General features: G+C 42.3%; 1 protein-coding gene across 5 annotated transcripts; it reads left to right on the top strand.

The window, feature by feature from the left end:
• The first annotated feature begins 13576 nt into the window (after positions 1–13576).
• RP9 (RP9 pre-mRNA splicing factor) lies at positions 13577–21077 on the top strand. 5 transcript variants are annotated; one of them, XM_087767557.1, is made up of 8 exons: positions 13707–13843; positions 14267–14395; positions 14770–14922; positions 15230–15260; positions 16097–16226; positions 16566–16657; positions 18117–18178; positions 19337–21077. In XM_087767557.1, exons 3-8 carry the CDS (start codon positions 14825–14827, stop codon positions 19569–19571), a joined length of 648 nt encoding a protein of 215 aa, XP_087623683.1. In that variant the 5' UTR covers positions 13707–13843; positions 14267–14395; positions 14770–14824; the 3' UTR covers positions 19572–21077. The 5 variants fall into 5 exon arrangements, with proteins under 5 accessions (XP_087623652.1, XP_087623683.1, XP_087623675.1 ...); XM_087767549.1 differs by having other exon boundaries at positions 14267–14407; positions 14843–15069; XM_087767534.1 differs by lacking the exon at positions 14267–14395 and having other exon boundaries at positions 13708–13843.

Genomic DNA, 21077 nt, shown 5'->3' with positions numbered 1-21077 from the left:
TTGGGGATGCTGATCACTATCAGATCGCCTGTTCTTCAGTCAGCCCAAACACAGCAATGACTGAGACATGTGAGCAGGGAGATAAGCACACACATGCATAAAGCTCCTAGAGAAGCTGGTCCTGGAGGGAGGATTATCCTTCCCAGGCTTAAAAACACAGTACAGCTAAGGTCCATTCTCTCGCTGAAAACTTGGCTTTCAGGAATGTCACGGGTCAGACATTAAATGAGGGTTAAGGAGCTGGGATTCGTGCCTTTGCATCTCCTTTTGGAGGATGTTGTGTGCCTCATGTAATGTTCAAGGGGCTGCAGTTCTAGCTTTGGGCTACGCTATATCAAACTGAAATATATCTCAAGGATTCAGTGCTGTTCCCAAGTCTTCTGAAGGGCGAGGAAGTAAAACGCCAGCTCTCATCCTCTACCTGTGTATCACAGCAGCGTTACTGTTTGAGCTCATCACACAGAGGAGCAATTCAAGAGCTCAAGTGGCAAGAAGGTAGATAGGAAAATTCCTTCACATGCTGCTGGTACAAATCGTGTCTCGGAAGCACTGAAGAAAGCTGAGGAACATGCTGATGCGTCATTTCACGTAAAGACTAATTTATGGTAACACGGGAAAAGGAAATAAAGCTTCAGCTTGAGTCTGAGGTAGGCAAGATACCACCGGTGTGTAACCTGAGACACTCTTCTGCTCCTTGGAATGTGCTTGAAGCCAAGCGCCAGCTAGTCATGAGATGGTGGGCCTAATGTAAATTAAAATGTTTGCAACACATTCGGTCACATAAACATAGGAGAGGTTGTGACTAGTGAAATATTCTGCTGAGTAGCCATTGGACTTACCCAGTCCTTAACCACTAACTGTTCTCAATTACCCGTCATACAGCTAAGATTACAGGCCCAAAGATTCAGTCCCTGGATGCCTGAAGTATGTATTGTGGTTTGATATGGAGGTTTTCTAAAAAGGTAGCATACCGAGACAGAAAAATATAGAGTGGATTTGCAATGTTTTCTAAATACTCTATCAATTATAGGTCAAGAAAAACAGAGGTAGTCCTTTTTTTCTTAGAAAGAATATGCAAGATGCTGCAGCTTGCAGGTACCTTGAAATTATGGCAGGCAAATTTAGAGAGAACTCAGATACTAGAAGTAAAAAAGTGAGAGCAATGGGAAACACAGCTTGAACTGATATAAAATCCCGTTTAAAAAAATATCAGTCTCCTTTTAATCAGTAGATAATATTCAGAAAGATCACAGTGTAATGCTGGTTTTGGCTGTATAATCTACAATGGGATTGTGTGAAGGGACTCTGAATTATTTTTATCTTCTGCAGTTTTCCACAGCTGTTCACCTCGGTATGTACTCTCTTTCAAACTCCTAAGAAGCTCTTTAGAGAACAGTTTTGGGTTACAACTAACGTGAAAGAACCACAGTGCTCTCTCTGCTGAGCTGAATTTCAAGTAAGGAAAACAAAACCCGCAATTATAACTCAACGCTAATTTCTTCTTCTAAAGAACTGTAAAGTTGGTAGAGATTTTCAGATAATTTGAAACAACCACTGAAGCATAGTGTATCAACACTGGTTTTAAGTATTAAATATGGCTAAACTACAGCCATAAAACACTCTCAGTAAGTACTGGTTTTAGTAAACAGCATTTTGAACAAATAGAATTTTATTTTATGCAGCCACATGATAAATTCAGAACACCTGGAATCTGAGATAGCTCTTTGTACCCAAAATATTTTAATATAAGTTCTATCAGTTACACATAACTTAATTATGAGTAATTTACTGGCAATGGTGTAACTCATGAGGGACTGACATGACCCTAAATGCCTCTGGTGACCAAAGTGATCCAGGTGACTTGGGCTTCTTCCTTGGTGAGCCATAAGAAATACTGTGACACAGAGCTCTTCACAGAGAGTCATACTGGCTTATCGGCCACCTCCACTGGCTATTTAAAATGCAGAATTTATTCCGATTTATTACTGGCAGTGGTTTAGCAGTAAACACAGAAGTGCTCAGAGCACGAAAGAAATGGATACACTTTAAATTGCTGACACTGTAGGTAAATTTCATTTACTCCAATTCATCTTCAGTTTATCTCTACTCCACTCACTATAGATGTTTTAGTGGAAGTCAAACAAATAGCAGGTAACGCTGTGAAACAGTACCCTCTTCCAGACCCTGCCGTGCCAGGAGAAAGTCCCACTTGCCCCCAGGTACTCAGCAACCCCCCTGTTGGAGGTCACAGCATAAGGAGATACACCAACAGAGCTGTCTTAATTAGTGCTTATCAGCCTGTCATTCCACATGTGCCATGCTAAATTATTATCCAAGTGATTTAGCAAATCCGGCTCATTTTGACAGACACAGGTTAGACGGCACTTACAAAAGCCCACCGCCACCAGAGATGAGGCAGTAGCTCCCAACAGCCAAACACAAGGACTGGTTACAGTTGACCACTGTCTTCCACCAACACCGCTGCTGTTTGTAAGGTAAACAGCTGCCACAAGCATAAGCCTAGATCGCACACTTCTGAGGCATCAGTCATGCCTTCTTTTGTGTTTGCATTGCAACTGTTGTAGTCTGTGCGCTACTAGAAGCAAACAAATAATTGTAGCAAGACAAATCTGGGCCAAACTACTTTCTAATTACACTGGAGCAATGGTGTTGGCCTCATTGAAGATGCGCCAGTTAAAACTACAGAAAAACTACCCTATGCATCCAGTTTTCCCTACCATTTTTCACAACTATATATTTAAATGCCACCGATCGCCATTCAATGTTCATGCATTTGTCAGGCAATATATATATATGTGTGTATGTGTGAAATATGAAAATGCCATTATCCTCATTTCACAAAAAGGAAAGGGTTTTCAGACCTAAATACCCTTGAAACTAGAGACCACGGAAGTTATAACTCACTTTTTCAGAAAAGCTGAAATTTCAATGAAACTATGAAAATCAGTTACCAGATTTTCAGAAAAGTTCATCTATGGTGGGGCTAAAATGTAAAAAATGTCATCATGAGTGACATACCTAATGTAACATAAGTAGCTGGAGACAAAATGGGAAATGTCTTGGATAACAAATTGTTAAAACTCAAGCGAACTAAAGCATATTCTATATATATCGCAGGTACCCACAAAGTCAGAGAACGGTTTTGAAACAATGGAGTGCTTATACTAAGCTTATGCTAAGCTGAAGAAAGATTTGGATATTCCTAACAAAGGATACATGTGGTTAACCCACAGGTTTTCAGTCTGTGGATTTCTATAGGATCGTGCACAAGCGGTAAGGAAGCCTGCTGTACACTGGCCTGAATTCCCAATGGTGAGGGTTTGCATCTGCAACGGAAACGATCTAGGAGGCTGCACACCAAAAAAAAAAACCAAAAACCAACCAAAGCAGAAAACTAGTGAGCTAAACTTCAGCCTTCTGCCATACAAAATTTGGAAAACAGTGAGTCTCATTGAACTTTCATAAGCAGCACGCACAGTCTCAAAACTATGTTGCTCAAACTGTGCAGAAATGAGTGGTTCCTGCGACAAGGATCCCACTGGTTTTCTTAAATGCATTAAAACCAAATACAATCTAAAAATTGCTGATAGCTTGCCTATTATAAAGGGTCTTCACTGAGTCAAAAGGGAGGGCAGAAGCATTACACATTCATTTGAAGACTGAAAAGCTTGTCAAGAAGCAGCATAGACACTAAGGTCTGAAAAGCAAATGGTTACAGTTGGGTAAAACTAATTTAGCATGCCTAAGTTTTATCACGCCCGATCTGTACCCTGTCTGCTAGAACTGTTATGCCTCTATAATTAAAAATAATAATGTTTTGTTCCAACATTCTTTTAAACAAAGCTGCCTTAATAAAGTTGGTTTGTAAATTAGGTGTGGACTACGACTCCCACCCAGAAAGACAGAACCCTTTTATCCAAGCTCCAGTCTACCCCCACCCCCACATCCACCCCTCCCCTGCCTATAGCATTTTGCCTATAAAACGCCTTCTGGAAGCTGTATGTGCTGGGATGAGAAGAGGAAACGGTTCCTCTGCAAACAACTTGGCACACAATAAACTATGCAAACTTTCCTGAAATGTAAGGGTATTTGTTCTATCAATCAGAAGTAAAACCAGCCTGCATTTTGAAACGAGCACACCACTTGCCTGTCTTGGGTAAAAGGATTATTTGCAGAGGTGATCCAAAAAGAGGCAAGTCAGGTCAGTCACTTCTCTGCGTACGAGCGCTGTAGCTGCCAGTGGCCACTGCCTAAGCAAACTGGAAACAGGACACCTTGTTATTTCCCCCCTCCTTCATTAATATTCAAATGTGAATCCCCTGGGAGCTGCCCAAAGTGCATAGGTGTTAGAGAACAGCGCTCACTGGCTCTTGTTAGCGTAGGTAAGCATTAAAGCAGGTGCTTATCAGGGGTCCAGTGCAAGAAGATCACTGCAATCACCTCCCCTAGTTAGTAGGCATTTAGTGACTCTTGCGTGAATTTTTATTTACATTTTGCATCTGGAGAGAGGAGAGTCATGTATTTAGCCATCAACTCAACACTTCTACTAGAGACTGCAACATGGTTTCGGAAACAGATTCACACAGATTCGTAGGATGTTAATCCCAGTTCTGAACTTGTTTTTAATAGAGAAGAGTCCATCTGCGGAGCAACTGTAGGGTGATACTCCAATAACCTCTTTCAGACATCTGATCTGTGTACTAAAGGATGGTTTTAGGCCCAGGCTTACAAAATTGGGTGCTTTCACATCACACAACCATCTTTAGGTGTTTGCATAGAGCTGGTAAGATCATACTGAGTGCTGGGCACGTTCTGATCCCACTCCTGTTTTGCTGGGCTGTTGCAGCACAGGTCACAGTGTTTGTTGCCTGCCTTCTCCACCAATTCTTGCAGCCAAGTTTTATCTGTCTGTCCTGATGTTTAGGATCCAGACCAAACATCCCATGCAATCTATGTGGGCTAAAGAAACACTCCATAAACATAAAGCCAAGAATTAAAGTCTTAGCAAATGAAAGAGTTATTATGGGTCTGGTTACAATCATGCTAAGACATATAGTCCAAATTAGCCAACTATTGCAGCTCATTCAATAATGATATAATTAAAACTACTATACACAATCTTAATATTATCTATGCCTTTCTCTGGTATTGTGCTCACTCTTCCACTGGTCTCAAAAGTCAGTTACACCCATCTCCTTTAGAAAAAGCAAGGGTTGGTTATAGTAAGTTGTCAGCATCCCAAGTTCTTTGCCATGATTACAGTGCTAATATTTATGATTCTTCTTCCTCTTTGCCAGGAGGAGAATGATGTTGTGCATTTCTTCCTCCCCACTTTAGGTCTGCTTGGGGTCATTTTTATATGTTTGCTAACAGTCTGTTAACTTGTTCTTTCTTTGTTGGCTCACAGTTCTGTGTTATAACTCAGTTTACTACATGTTATAGCTTTTACTTATGTTGCAGGCTTGTTCTTTGTTAACCCACAAAATCGATTGACTCAACTTCTACGGCTTCATTTCTTTAGTGACCTGTGGTTGACAGTTTGTGCTTTGTGTCTACAGTCCTGAGACCTCCGTTATTGCCCTGTGCTTGAATTTTCAAGGCTTCCGCTGTTATCTTGCCCTTGTATTTTGGGAGGCTCAAAACACCCTGTTTTTTTCCCCACAGCCTTCAAGCTGTGGTTTCCAGACAATTTAACTGATGTTTTATTAACACAGCCTGACCACCTGTAGCCAACATTTACTTGTTTTGGCAATATCACTGGTACATTATTAAAATTACTTTATAACTGGGCAGAACACCTCTCATTTCTTAGTTTATTCAAGCATGACCAAAAAGCACCACACAAGGCTGGCAGGAGAAAGCCCTATTGGAGGATGCTAAGTTGATTTTTTTTTACACATTCCACAAGTGACATATAGGAGCATAGGCCATGCACGAATCTGCCTAGATACAGACTGGACTAGGAAAGAATGTGTTTTCCATATCTATAATGATATATCTCTCCTTCCATTTCTATATCTATATGACTACAGATGACAGTAACCTTCAAGCAAAAGTAACTATGAGGGAGTGTTTCTGGATGTCATTCATAGCAAAACCAGCATAATGCAACAAAAATATAGAGGCTCGTAGCCCACCATTGGAAAACATTATTTTTGTGTGTTTGGCATGAGTTTTAACAGTTCAGTATCAGAATTCCTTTCTCTTTCCTGTCAGAGACACTGCTGGGTCAACTGGCTTAACTAACCCTTGCTCTGTTGCTGTACCACCGCTACGCTAGGCTTTCTGTATTACCCTCTTGAGGGGCAGGGAAAGAAGGTGGTCTAGAACTGTGAGTTTCCGTTCATTTCTTTTCAGTTACCTAGAAAAAAGCTCTTGGTAACTTGACATATGGGAAGTATGTTATGCTTAAAGAGCTGCGAACTTTGGGTAGTTTTGAAAAAACGATGGTTAAGCGGGAACAGCTGTTTTGCATGGAACTAACAGATCCGCTATTTTAATAAGAGAAAGTCATCTTCCCGTTTAACAGAGGTGGCAAGCAGAACCAAGAATCTTTGCCTTAAACTTTTTAGATTGTATGTTTCATCACTTTATTTCTGTAGTTTCTGTGACCCATTAATGAACACTGGAGCCTTTTTAGGCAACTGAACTAGTGTTCCACTGGAAAGTTGGCAACTCGGAGGGGACACACCAGCAGATGCTGGCACTGAAGCTCAATTTGCCTATTCTACTTGATACGCTGGGTATCGTTTAAACAAGAACTGCTTTATCAGTCACTATATTATGGAGGCAAAATTCAGGAAAGGAATCTGCTTTTGCAAGGGAAAAGTTCTTGCAAATTGATCGCTGATTTAAGAATATAGCCAAAGCTCAGAAGGAGGAATTTCCTGCAGCTATGAAAAAAAAACTGGCTACCAGGCAAAGAATCTAGCCTTGATCCCTACTAAGTCAGCAGCAAAACTCCTGCCAACTTTGATGACAGTAAGACTGTAACCATTAGGGGTTACGCAGCAGTATATATATATATATATATATATATATATATATATACATAGATTTAATACATGAGGAACATCCAATATGGAATAATTATCATCCCTCTAATAAGGGGTTCAGATTGCAGCAATCCTGACTCAACCTCTCATCTGCCAAAACCAGATAAATAGAGAATTACAGATTTCATTGCATCTGGCTGTTTCTTATGAAAGCAAAGTCCTGCCCGCTCAGCTTGGGCATAAGCGATCCCACAAAGGATGGTATGTTTTGTAAGAAGTTGGGAGGCTGTCCAAGGGTTGTCAGCCAAAATCTCCCTTCCCTACTCTTGTTATATAATGTGCTGTTAGCATCGGAGTGCTTCTACAACTCACACAGTTTCCAAATGTGCTCAGTCCTTGCTCAGGCAAAGTCCCTTGAAGGCTGCATGAAGCTTTGCCTCGGTAATGACATATTTGGGGCCTTCTACTAACAGAAGAGAAACCATGTCAGTGTATAACTGGAGATACAGCGCTATATCAATAGTGTACTACAGAAATATATGCCCAACAAACAGAGTCTCACTCTTGAAAAAATGTCAATGGCACTTAACACCAAATGGCTGGGACTACATACATTTATTTGTATTTATTTAAAAAGCCCAGAAAGCAAAGGACAAAAACTCATGAAAAATGTAACTTATTGAGTGGTTTCATGTCTGTAAAGTCTTAAGTGAGTTAAAATAATGAAGAAAGATCAAAGATAGATTATTTTCACTGAGTGGTGGCTTGAAGAGACAGTAAGCATTACACTTCGGATGGAATGGGTGACTTTACCACTAGAAACTCCAAGTGATCAATGTGGCAGTATCTCCACAGAAGGATGGAGGGAGTTCATCCATTCAATCAACTACCAGAGGCTTGGAGGACAGAATTTACAACAAGGAAGGCAATCATTCTTCTTGTAAGTACCAGCTTATCAGTCTCTGGGATAGTTCCAATAAAAAGATGTGAGTGCTTAAAATGGGATGTAGCCTTATGAAGGGGCTTCAAACTAAAGCTGCAGTTCAAATAACTTTGCTTAACTGCTGCCCAACCCTAATTTCCAAAGACGCTTCCTTGCTTAGCTGTAAAGCTTTCCTGCAAGTGCACATTTTTGAATACCCTAGGTAGTAACCTAGTCTTTACAAACAATTCAATGCTTAGTTCGCACCGCTGCTTGGTTGGGATCCAAAACTTTCATGTTCTTCTGCCCAGTTTTCCTAAACGGCTCACCCCTGTAGACATTTACACAGCCTTGAACACTGAGAGGATGGGGACTGTACAAAATGCAGCTGTGGCCATCATGTTATTTCAGACATTTGCTCCCTCGCTCCCTTTATGCGATGACGTATGGCAATAAACACCACATTAAAGGTTCAGGTGTGTAGGAACACTTTTCACTGCTGAGCAGTGCCATTGTAAACATGAGATTAATCTGAGAAGCGGGAAATAGGAGCGCGATATTGTCACCTGGTGCAATGGTGCTAATCAAGGGAGAACTGGGCTCTGGACCCTGCTTAGAGCATTGATTTTGTACGTTACAGAAAGAAGGACAGTTTCCAGTGTCAGGATGGGCACCCCTTTTAGTGTACTCACAGCCAAGTTCAGACACACTTGTCCTTCTGACCCCGTGAATCTCAAGTGCTCTTCTCTACTGATTCCAAAGAGTGGAATATGAATGGTGGGTGGCCCTCACCAACGTAGCCATTAGCCTGATGGTTAGGGTATTTATTCCTGGTTAGACAGGAGTCACCATCACTGAACACATAGACCAAGGAGGGAACCGAATCCAAGTGTCTCATTTCTAAGTTTTGAGCTAGTATACAAAAAAAAAATAAATTGCAGCACTACCTCTTCAAACAAAACTTTTCATTTCTCTGTGAGAAAGGATGTCAGCACCTCTCTTCACAGCTGAGGTTCCCAAGTGGTTAGAAGTGCCACTGCTCTTCTGAGGTAGCCTTCCCCGAGGTCAGAAATGGTCCAGATAATAGACTCACTCTATTCTGAATGTCTGCTATCGGCTAGCTTCAGGCAGCCGTGGGCTGGCCATGCTGGATTTAGACTGTGCTCTGCTCAGCCTGCTGCTTCTTCTGGATCCCATTAGGAGGTGCTTAACTTCCCATGGAGCCTTACACGGGTTCTGGATTCCTCTCCTGTGTGTAATATCTGACACATAATCAGAAACAGATCCAGGCCCAAAGCTCTAGCCAGCCAAAAATGGAAAAAAACAGACTGGCTGACATTCTGCCAGGGTTACACTCTCACAGACATACTGATACCCATGGGATGACATAGATGTAAATTAATTTGGCCCCAGTATTATCGCTTGTAGTTGAAACATTCAGTTGTTTGTAACAAAAATAAAGGTGTAGTGGATATTACGAAACATACGGACCTTTCAGACACTCCACATTGTGACAGAAATTAACATTTCTGCGTAGACGTTTTGGTGAGGCTGGAATTACAGCACCGTGACAGTCGGCTCTTATGATAAGACAACACTTCCCCAAAAATTAACTTCTTGAAATGTCTAAAGAACTACATTCAAATAAAGGAAAAAAAATCCAACACAACTTCAAATAAATATCCTGCTAAGTACAAGGAACCAGATCCTCAGCTAATATAAACCCTTTAAATAGAACAGATTTAAGCAATTTACAGATACTGAGTATCTCTGCTCCAGAATAAATAGAATGGAAAAGAACAATTACTTTTTTTCTACTCCCTCCTTTTTCACAATTCATTTTGTTTTGATCTTTCCTAAGGACTGACACAAAAGCAATTGTCTCCTTGTCTAAGTGTGCAACAGTCACAGGAATCCAGACCTTTTCTCAGAAAAGGAGGAAAAAGAAATTTTGGAGCTACCTAGAGCTTTAAATAATCTCCTTCTATTAAAAGTGGGGGGTAAAAAAGTCTGACCTCGCAGCTCGGTACTTCTGAGCTGGGTACTAGAGTGATAAAGTTCATTTCTAAGACAGATGAGGAAATGCACTAGAAAATTATTTGTATCGGACCAAAGAAAGAACACATTTAAACCACTGTGGCTGAGCAGATTTATGTACCCTATCTAACTTTACCTTCTGTGTGCCCCATTAAGTTACTGCGGTGAAGAGTATTACACAAATGCCCTGATCTGCTCAGAAATTAAGGCCTGGACATACAAGCCACTGGGATGCAAAGAACACAGCCAAGCTCTCATTGACTTAACAGTAAGAAGAGGATAATATACCATGGTCTGTCCTTCTGCCTCCACCTGCAACCCTGCACTTCTGTTGACACTATGTGCTTAGTTCCTAAATTTGTGTCAATTATTCTGTCAAGGCTGAAGTCATTGAACCTGAGGTCATCTAATCATAGAATCATAGAATCGTTAAGGTTGGAAAAGACCCTTAAGATCATCAAGTCCAACCGTTAACTTATCACTGCCAAGTCCACCACTAAACCATGTCCTCAAGCACCACGTCTACCCGTCTTTTAAATACCTCCAGGGATGGAGACTCAACCACTTCCCTGGGCAGCCTGTTCCAATGCCTGACCACCATTTCGGTGAAGAATTTTTTCCTAATATCCAACCTAAACTTTCCCTGGCGCAGATTGAGGCCGTTTCCTCTCGTCCTATCACTCGTTACTAGGGAGAAGAGACCGACCCCCACCTCGCTACAACCTCCTTTCAGGTAGTTGTAGAGAGCAATAAGGTCTCCCGTCAGCCTCCTCTTCTTCAGACTAAACAACCCCAGCTCCCTCAGCCGCTCCTCATAAGACTTGTTCTCTAGACCCTTCACCAGCTTTGTTGCCCTTCTCTGGACACGCTCCAGCACCTCGATGTCCTTCTTGTAGCGAGGGGCCCAAAACTGAACACATCTAAGCCAGGCCCTTACCTGCTCCAAACTGGCAGAACTCTTCTTACTTCAGCCAAGCTAGGACAGTCAAGGATGTACAAAAGTGAGACTGATTGATAGGGTTTCTGGAGAACTCTTGTCTCTTTTGCTATTGCACACATCCCTCCCATAGAATACCATTCATAAACTGGGAACTCTCCATCTTAGAATTAATTAGGTTTTCTGTCACTGTCCTAACGTGCTGGAAAGCTGTTCCAGAGTCTGACTACTCTGTTGGTTTGAAAACATGAAGTAAAAAGGCACTTGAAAATAGCAAAATAACACTGGAATCAAAGTGGGGGGCTAAAAAAGTCCATTATATCACTTGAGTTTGCTGCCAAAATAAAGTCTCTATTTAGTAGGCATCAGCCCAGCTGGTACTTAACTTTTAGTAACCATTGCCATGTCTCTAAATAGAGTGAAAAAATGATACTGTGTCTCACTTAGGTTCTTTCAGACATTTTAAATGTAATTGCGACACCTCCAAGTATTTCTCCTTCCTCACTTGTTGCTTGAAGATACATGACCATAAAAGGGACCGATCGCGATTTGACGTGTTACCACACGCTAGCAGTGTCACAGCAGCAAATCTCTTAGCCTCCAGCAAACATCAAGTCACCTGCTTAACCTGCTTTATAGTGGATTACCTTAAATCACATTACCTTCCATTTGCCTCATACTAAGTGAAGACACACAGATATTTAACTCAGATTAGCAAATAAACTGATTTTGCTGCTGAGCCTTTAGACAAGAGGACTTCAGTGAGTTTTGCACCTCAGGTCAACTGCTGCGATCTGCCATTTCAAAAGACGGCAACAACTCAGCCAGATTAGGCCCAGATCTTCCCAGATTAGGCCCAGAGAAAGGCTACTGAAACTCACCAAAGGCCCACCGCTAAGCAAAACACACAAGCTAACTACAGACCCATGGGATGAATGAAAAAGGTTTTCTGATGACTCACGTGCCATCTCATGACATCTCAGCCAGATGGCTATGTTGGAATTAGTTATGAAGAGCAGAAGTTGGTTTTTTTTTGAGAAGTGTATCTGCAAGAATGTGTCGCTTTGCTGCTGAGTGTTGTTTTGTGGTAGAATGGTTGCTGCATTCTTTCCAGTGCCAGCAAACCTACAAAATTTGGTGTGTGAAATAAAAATCTTCATCAATATTACATATTAGTGGCAGGACATGCGAAAGCTAGATTATTTTGTTTAAACCTTAAAATAAGCACTGAAGCCTTGTGAAAGACAGTGACAGAATTAACTGGACAAAACCAGTTTCCCAGGATCTGAAGTTACAATGGCAGGCACTTTGCTGAATGCAAGTGAGAAATGAGACACAAGATCTTTTGTCCCAAATAAGTAAGGTTTTACCAAGTAGAACGTAAAATAATATTGAAGTAGTGCTTGTTTAATAATATTACATTGTTAAATAAACCCTAAGATTGATATTTCCCATGTAAAAGATAAGGTTTTTAATGACTGGTTTCATCTTATTGTACCTTAGAACCACAGGGTGCTGTAGCAGTAATTACCAGCAAACAGCATCCTTTGCCTTTGATGTGCACTTTTGAAGCACTAAGATGATCGGTTAAAATCACCTTCAATTCCTGGACTTCTAAGACACATTTTTTTGCATTTCACTCAGCTCTTCAGCAATCCCAGAAAGCTCAAACCCCGTTGAACTTCATTGTGAGGCTGAAGCAGCGATTTAAGCTTTGCCTTCCCAGCCCTGCCTGACCGCCATTCCTCAGCCTGCAGCAGAAAGATCACGGCTGGGGCGGGAATCTGCAGCACCTGGGGACAGATTTGGCTCTTGAGGGGTGCTCCTACGCTGAAGAGGAGGGAGTTGCCCTTCGCTGGTCAGGCAGCTGGGGCCGCAGCAGCACGGCCCTAGCCAGGCCTCCCTGGGCCTGCGGTTAGACCCTGCCCCGTCACCAACGTGTACCTCCCGTGGCACCAACCCGCCCGTTAGAAATAGAAAAAAAACGAACCCAACCCCAAGCTGTGCCTTCTGGATGCTGCAAGAGATGGCCCTGACCTTCTCCTCCCTCCGTCGGCACGTATTTCGGCCTCTGGCAAGCGTGGCCTGTGACCGCCCCAACGCGAGCCCTCCTTACCCACCCGGCGGCGGCTCTCCCCCGCTCCCAGGCGCCCCTCAGGGGCATCCCCAACCTCCCCCAGGCCTCGGCGAAGGAGGTGACCCCCTCGCTGCCAGGCCGGTCGCCAACACCCCTTGGCCAGCTCACCGCCACATTCCCCCGGGGCCCATCCATACCCCCCCCAGCCCCAGTGTGTAAACGCTTGTTGCACCGAGGTGTTTTTTTTGTTTGTTTTTTTTTTTTAATAACGGTGCTTTGAGGGCGCAACACCCCACACGTTGTTTTAATCCCCGGGAAGGGTGCGGGGGAGGAGCGGCGGGCAGCTTGGCGGCACTGCCCTGCTGCCTCACAGCGCCTCGGGCTGCGGGAGGGCTGAGCGGGGCGGCGGCGGCGGCGGCTGCTCCTCCCGCCCGCCCGAGCCCGGGGCGGGGAGGACGAGGGGAGGCCGCGGCGGGGCCGGCCGCGGAGGGGGCGCTGGCCGGGCGGGCCGCGCCGCCGCCGCCGGAGGAAGTCCGCGCTTGGCCGGGCGCGCCCCGCCCGGGAGGGGAAGTGAAACCGAAATGCGCAGCGTTGGAGGGCGGGGAGGGAGGAGGCGTCGGCGCGGCCTCGCCGTCCGCCGCGGCCCTGCCCGCCGCCCCGATGTCCCACAGGGTGCGAAGGGGGCAGGAGGAGGAGGAGGGGGCGGAGGAGGAAGCGGCGAGGGGCAGCCAGGCGCGGCCCAAGAGCCATCCGGAGCCCGCGGCCAGCGGCGGCAGGACCCAGGACCGGCACGAGAGGAAACGGAAGAGGCAGGAGGCGCAGCAGCTCCAGAAGCTCCAGCACCTGGAGTCCTTGTAAGGAGCGGAGGAGGGGAGGCTGCCCGCGGCTCCCGCCCCTGCCCGGGCGGCCGGGGGGCGCGCAGGCCCCGGGCCCCGCCTGGCCGCCCCCCCGCCCTGCTCCCAGCCCACCCCGCTGGCGTTTGGGGCTCGCTTCCAGTGGGGGGGGGGTTGGGGTTTTTATGTTGTCCCTGGCCCCGCGGGAGGCAGGGGCTCGTTCCCTTCCCGCAGCGGCGGCTCCGGCTCCCTCACGTTGTAGAAAACGCCCCCCGTTGTCAGGCATAGGCAGGTGGGTGCTGCCGCCGGCTGCCTGCCGCCTCGCTCCCCGCGGCCTCTGGCGGCCCGGGGGGCGACAGCAGCGCCCTGCTCCGGCGGCGCCGCTCGCCAGGCTGCTTGGGGACGTTACAACGGCTTGTTGGGGGGGAAACGGGTCTCTTCCAGGTTCCTAGAAGTCTGGGAGCTGCAGGATAGAAGCAGAGGTTGTTCAGCCGGTTTCCACTAGAGTGGATTAAACAAAACCCCACATTAAAATGTTTGAGATCTGCCTAATGACTCCATCGCTAGCCCACGGTGCTGTAAAAGGTTTATGTTATTTCATTGAAAGGGGTTTAATGGAATAAAAAGACCGGAAGGTTCACAAGAGCATGCTTTTTTCCTTTCCAAGTGAAAATCTGTTCGTTATGAAATGCACTAAACATCCTTCATAAAGTTATTGTTATAGGGACCATTTCACGGCGCCTTGGCGTTTAACTCCTAAGCACATGCACTTTCTCAGTTGCTGTGCTCTATGTAGCACCTGCTTGCTATTTGGATTTTAATAAGTTTTGTGTCTACTATTAACTCCGGAGAAATGCTGCAGGAAAGATGGTTACTTTGGTCAGTAAGGTTCTGTCTTGAGGTTTAATACACGGAGAGAAAAAGGTGAAATTATTATTATATTCTAGGTTGGGCTGGCAGAGCTAGATGTGAGGAATGGTCTGACGACATTTTCAGCTGAGTATGTCTATGATTCAGCAGTGCTGGAGTGAAGAAATTTGGATCACTGAGATCCTGGGGAGAGGTGCTACAGAAAAAGAGGAGAGAATCGTGCATTTATGGTAACTGAAGCTGAACTAGATGTACCACGTATCCCTGTAAAGCAGGGCGATGAAAGCAGTGGTTCGCCCACAAGAATATGAATCAGAAGGGTGGTTGCAAGAGACATGTGGTGATACGACAAACTGTCTCAGTCTGCTTGCATCCAGGTATCCGTGTTCTGCCGTAGTTCTTAGTGATTATTGTTTGAGTAAAATTTAAGAGAGAATGTCAGGTGAAGGTTTTAACTCTATACCATTAAAATACTGTATTTTCTAAATTTATTTGTCTGTACTAAGCTGCAGAGTAACTATTTCTATTGCTTTTCAGCTATGAGAAACCTCCCCCAGGGCTAATTAAGGTTGGTAAATATATTGCAGTAAATTTTTAGCATTACAAGGGATTTTCACACAACCTGTCTTTTAGTCGTTTATCTTAAGTGTCTATGTTACCTATATAAATTACCAAGAGAAGTAAGTGCTTCCAGGGGAAAACTCAGAGCTCCTCAGTTCCAAGCCAGCCTCTTTGACTTGGTGAATCCGGAGTGAAATGCCCAGGATCAGATAGGATGATACCAGTTCTTTCATCACCTCTTAGCATGCACACGTAATGCAGTATTTAATAGTGCAGATAGAGAGGAGCCATTTATGGTGAAGCAGATTTTCAGTTTGAATGACGTCATTTCAGGATTCTTCTCCATTGCTTATGCTCGAATATTTGTGTAAAAATACTTTCATTTCATAATGATCATTGGTTTTGCCAAATTTATATACCTAAGACATAATCTAGTGCTTTTAACCTAAAAAATACTGCTGTGTGTTGTAAAGGCTGTTTTTAATTATTATGTCTTGTTACCAGGAAGAGGAAAAAGTTGTCTCCGCTTGTCTGTTAATTTTTCATTTATAATCTTTATTTAAATAAATTACTAAAATAAATGGGAAGGAATGGAATTAATATGGCAATAAAGTTCAGAGTAGAAAAGTCAAGGGTGTGGGAAAAAGAAAATGACTTAATGCTGTTAAAAGGATCAGGTATTTTGGATCCTTCATGTGTTACAAGAAAAAAGAAATGTTACAGCGAAAGTAGGTTCCATATTAAATGAAAGTCTTGGACTATTAATTTTTACAAAATAAATAAAAAAATAAAACAAACAAACAAACAAACGAACTATTTAAATGTCCTTATCTTTTTCCATAGGAGAATGAAACAAAACCAGAAGACTGCATACCTGATGTGCCAGGCAATGAAAGCGCCCGAGAATTCCTGGCACATGCCCCTACAAAAGGGCTTTGGATGCCTTTGGGAAAAGAAGTCAAAGTCATGCAGTGTAAGGGTGAAAATATTCCAGATGTCATTGGACCTTCGTATAGCCGTCTGTTTACTCTGGGGGAGGGCAGAATGTCTGGTGGACAGATGACAAGGTCCAGGTGGATTGGCATCACTGATATAAAAGCAACCAGAATCTTGCAGGCTGTAGTAAAATGCATAAAATGCATTTTATGGACGTTAGATTTATCAACATAATACTTTAATACTTGTACCTATTTATTTGTTTCAACCAATTGAAAATATTTTCCATAAATATGCTTCTTTTTTTTTTTTTTTTTCTTTTCTTCTTCTGATCTGGCTCAGAGGTGCAATTCACTGCTGCTTCTTTTTTTTAAAGGTTGGAGGTGTAAACGTTATGGACACAGAACAGGAGATAAAGAATGCCCGTTCTTTATTAAAGGCAATCAGAAATTGGAACAATTTAGAGTAGTGAGTACAAATACTGTAGTCTTATTGCTTGTATTTTTCAATATTGATGATGCATAATCTTGCAAGTGAAAAGAATCCTGTTAGATGATGCTTTATTAAGGACTTTTCCTCTGTCTCTAGTATAATATAGATGCCGAAAATCTCCTAATAAAGAAAAAGCTACAGATGTGGTTGGATGTTTGACTACTTTGCAGAAAATCTACTCTTCGAGAGGAAAATTAGTAATTTTTACATTTAAATTGGAAATCTTCAAGAACCTGTTTCAACCATTATATTCAGTTTTTGTGATTAAAACATCAACGTAACAAAAAATGTTTAGTCAAGCTTGAGCTGTCTACATTACAGCTGCTTCAAGCCTTCCGCTCTCACTGTGAACAACCACATCATGAAGCCTGTTGTCTAGGTCTGTAATCCCGTCATTGTCTACCAGTCTGATCTCTTGCTACATGAGGCTACATCTCAGTTCTGCAGATTCTTTCTGCGTGACCTCTTTAACTTTTTCTGTTGCTCCGCATTGTTAAACTAGATTTCACGCTCTCATCACTGTGTCTTATGTCCTCGTTTCTATCCTTGAAAAATGCAATCTGGACTTATTCTGTCAAACCAGAGTGCTACTGCAAAGAGTATTTTTAGCCTGCTCCCATGACCAGATTGCCTCTATTCTTCATTTTTCCTCAGGCTTCTCCTCTGTTTCATCAAACTCTTGCTGTATGTCCAAGGCCTTTCATGGTGCATTCCCAACATCTTTCATTTGCTACTGACATTTTAATTTCCCACCTCTGGTCAGCATCTGATATCTCCTCTCTGTTGAACTTGTTTGCTGAATCTTCCAACAGAAATGATCACCCCATCCGTTTGCTGCATTCTCGCACGGCATGAACTCACCTTAAATACCTGCAAAGTTTATTTGCTGTCTTCCTTCACGACAATGTTTTGCTGCAAAGCCTGTTTAATTTAAAAATAACCAATTAAAAAACAGTAATGGTAGCACATAGCATGTTAGGACAACTCCAACTTCATTATCCTCTTGTCTTGTATTCCTTGCTCCTATATTCCTGTGTGTTTGTATCCAAGTTTTTAAAATATGCTATATGGGCACAGCTCATTATTTTGAACTTCAGTATTCCTTCTATGTCTAGCTATTCCTATAGTACATGTATGGTGTTCTCTTAGTTAACTGTGATGGGAGAGGGGGAGAGGTAGTGTACCTAAGGAGAGTTCCCTTCATCGGTGATCCAACTAGATAAGCTTTTCCTGAAGTAAAAAAAAAAAAAACCAGTTCAGATTAATGATGTTAAGGCTGAGAGTATACTTGTGAATTAAGAGCTTGCTAAATGTATTTCATCTTTTGATAACAGCCTCTTGCATTGGCTTGCTTTGGTTTATTTTAAGAAATACAACAGTCAGTGATAAATACTTTTCTTTACCAACATTGGATTTTCTGTTTTCCACTTTAAAGGCACATGAAGATCCAATGTACGACATAATAAGGGAAAACAAACGTCATGAAAAAGAAATGAGGTAAGTGTGTTTCTGTAGTAAACCGCATTTTCCATTTGGTTTTCATTTTGATAACATGATACTAACGTATAGGTGAAATTTTGATATAAGCTACCCTTATCAACTCAGAACATTTTTTTAATGGCAGTTTCTTTATCTTGGCAGACACTAATGCATTTCTACTTTCTCAATAATCACTCAGTAGTACTTCCTACCTCTTCAGTTCTATTAGCTTCTATATTTTTTCCCAAAACAAAGTTTAAAGAGGAGTCATATTCATTTATGTCATAATATTCAGGTACTTGAGTTTAGTTTAGGCCTAAAAAACAGTTTGATTTTTTTTCTTTTTTTCTTTCATTGACTTCACTGAGATGCTTTCTAAAATTTGGTACATCAAAGTGCCTTCAGTAGACATGACGGGGTGGATTAAGAAAGCTAGTTCTAGGCACCTGATGTTGTTCCTCATGTGAGGTGATTATTCAATACATAAAGCAGCAGAGTTCTTTTAATGCTTTCTTACTTGAACTGCATCAGTGAGATAACTGAACAAACTATAGGTAGCCCATAGAGGAGTACTGCTGGTGTGGGTGTGTTGCTTTTTTTTGTTTGTGTTTTTTAAAAAAAAGGGCAAATCTTTGGAGAGGATACTGAAGACAACAATAAAATAAGCAAATAGTTTGTCCCCATTTGCCAGTAATCCATGAAAGATCAAAGGAAGAGTGCCTGTCAAAAATACCTCTGCATCTAAAGTAGAGTCTGCTCTGTCAGCTTCGCTGACATCATCTCTGTATCAGCAGGGCAATGAATTTCATAGTATCCTAATCCCAATATGCGTCTGTGTGTGGGTAACTATAGAATTTCTTATAGCAATCTGGTGATAGCTGTTGCCTCATTATTTTGCACACATAAATATTGGCCAATAAGCTAGTCTGGCTTTGATATCCCGCGGGATGGAAAGTCCCTGAGAACAGACCATCTGCTCATCTCAAAAGAGGTTGCCTTTATCAGTCTGTGAAAACTGTAACACGAGTGTAATTTGGCAAAAGAGGAAGTGTTCCCCTGCCCTTTGCATGCAGCTTCCATTTCTCAAGCTAGGAAGGAAACAGATGAAAGCTAGAAAAAATTATTACAGGCAGAGGAGAGCTAGAAAGGATTCTCATTCACGTTTTTTAAACTCAGGATACAGCAACTGAAGCAGCTCCTGGAGGACTCTACCTCAGAAGATGATGATGATAGCAGTGACGACAGTGATGACAGTGATGAAGATGGCAGCAGCTCCACTTCCTCAGAATGTAGAGATAAACACAAGAAAAAAAAGAGAAAAAAGGAAAAGAAAAAAAAAGAAAAGAAGAAGAAGAAAAAGAGAAAGCATAAATCATCTAAATCTAATAATGACAAGTCGGAATCTGACTGACGGTGGTCACCCGCTACATGCTTATCGACCTCTACTTGTGAACTGCAAGGAAAGATCCAAAGAACGAGGAAGAAACCACCAGAAAGGGCTTTATTAAACTCAGAACATACAGATGGATACATACAGCATCCTACACTGGCTGTCCTCTTCTGCCCCTCTGCAGTGCTGCAGCCAGAAAGAGCTGCATTAAAAAGTACTCAACCAATCAACCATATCTTTATACTGTAAAACCCATGCTAATGGTCATCCGTCTTGGTCAGATTGGGCCTCTGCATTGCCACATGTGACTATCAGCAGAAAGCAGTGACTACCAAGGTATCGCCAACGAATCTGCAGAATTCAGCAGACTGTCTATTGAAGTGTCTTTTCTCCATGAAGTTATTTTATTACATACAATGCCTCATTGTAACGGGACCGCAGTTTGCACCATGCAGAGCACTGACAGTTCACTTACAGTGCTTATAATAAGCAGGTTGTACTGTATTTTTTTTTTTCTCTGCACACTGCCTATGTGCTGAAGTTCATTGTACTTATCCTACTACTGGCAGCTAGGGAAATAAAGAGCACTGCTGAAGGGAGAAAAAAAGTTAATCAAGGAGATTTACTTGAAGACAAAGGTGCAGTGTCAGCAAGACTCGAGGTTTTTTTTTTTTTTTGTGTAGAAAAATCTCAACATCATCACCGTTAATACGCACAGTTCTGCAATACCTAAAGTGTTCTCCAAACCATAGGAGTGGGAGCTGAGTGTAGCGATGTTAGATGTTCAACTTTATTGTAAAGAGGTAGTGGTTTTAGTTATTTAAAAAGGGGGTTTTCATGTTAGAAATGAAAGAGATTAATTTCTACATACAATTCAGTATCAGTTGTTTTGATACATTTGAGAGGTTTTTTTTCCTTTTAAAAAGGCTTTGGGAAGTAAACTCCAACTTATTTTTTATGTTTACTAGAATTATTTTATGTAGTAATATTTTATGAATCATCCCACAAGAATATAAAGGAGTAGGGCTTTCAAAATGGTTTTCAACTATATGCGTGTAAGCCACAGAACTGTAGTAAAGAACTTGTAAGCAGGAAGAAGGGAAAGTTTTGTGTACTTAATTGACCCTGTGGACTGACCACACTTCTAAATAATCTTGCAAGGCAGACTTGCCTAGAAAGATCGAGATAGCTATAAATGGCATTAGAGTAAGCATCTGTTTATGAAACAGCAAGGTACAGTGGTACAAAGCTGTGATTTGAGGACTTAGATGATGTATATGGGTACTCTGCAAAAGGAGAAGGAAAAATAGATTTGTTTTGGAAGGACTTACATAGAACTTAGTCTCTGTGCTTATGCTTATATTGGAAAAAAAGCATGATAAATCTCTAACACTAGCAGAGTGAGCATTAACAGTGAAATCAAGGAACCATAGACTAAAATGCATTTAAGACTTTTTTTTTTTTCTTCCTGAGATCTTTGGAAAAGAGGACAGGGGAAAGTATACATTAAAATGTGTTTTCTCCCTC

The sequence above is a fragment of the Nipponia nippon genome, unplaced genomic scaffold, assembly GCF_047370975.1.
Source record: "Nipponia nippon isolate SJK-2023a ecotype South Korea unplaced genomic scaffold, ASM4737097v1 scaffold_1, whole genome shotgun sequence".
NCBI lineage: Eukaryota > Metazoa > Chordata > Aves > Pelecaniformes > Threskiornithidae > Nipponia > Nipponia nippon.
This window is presented reverse-complemented; position numbering and strand designations above follow the sequence as displayed.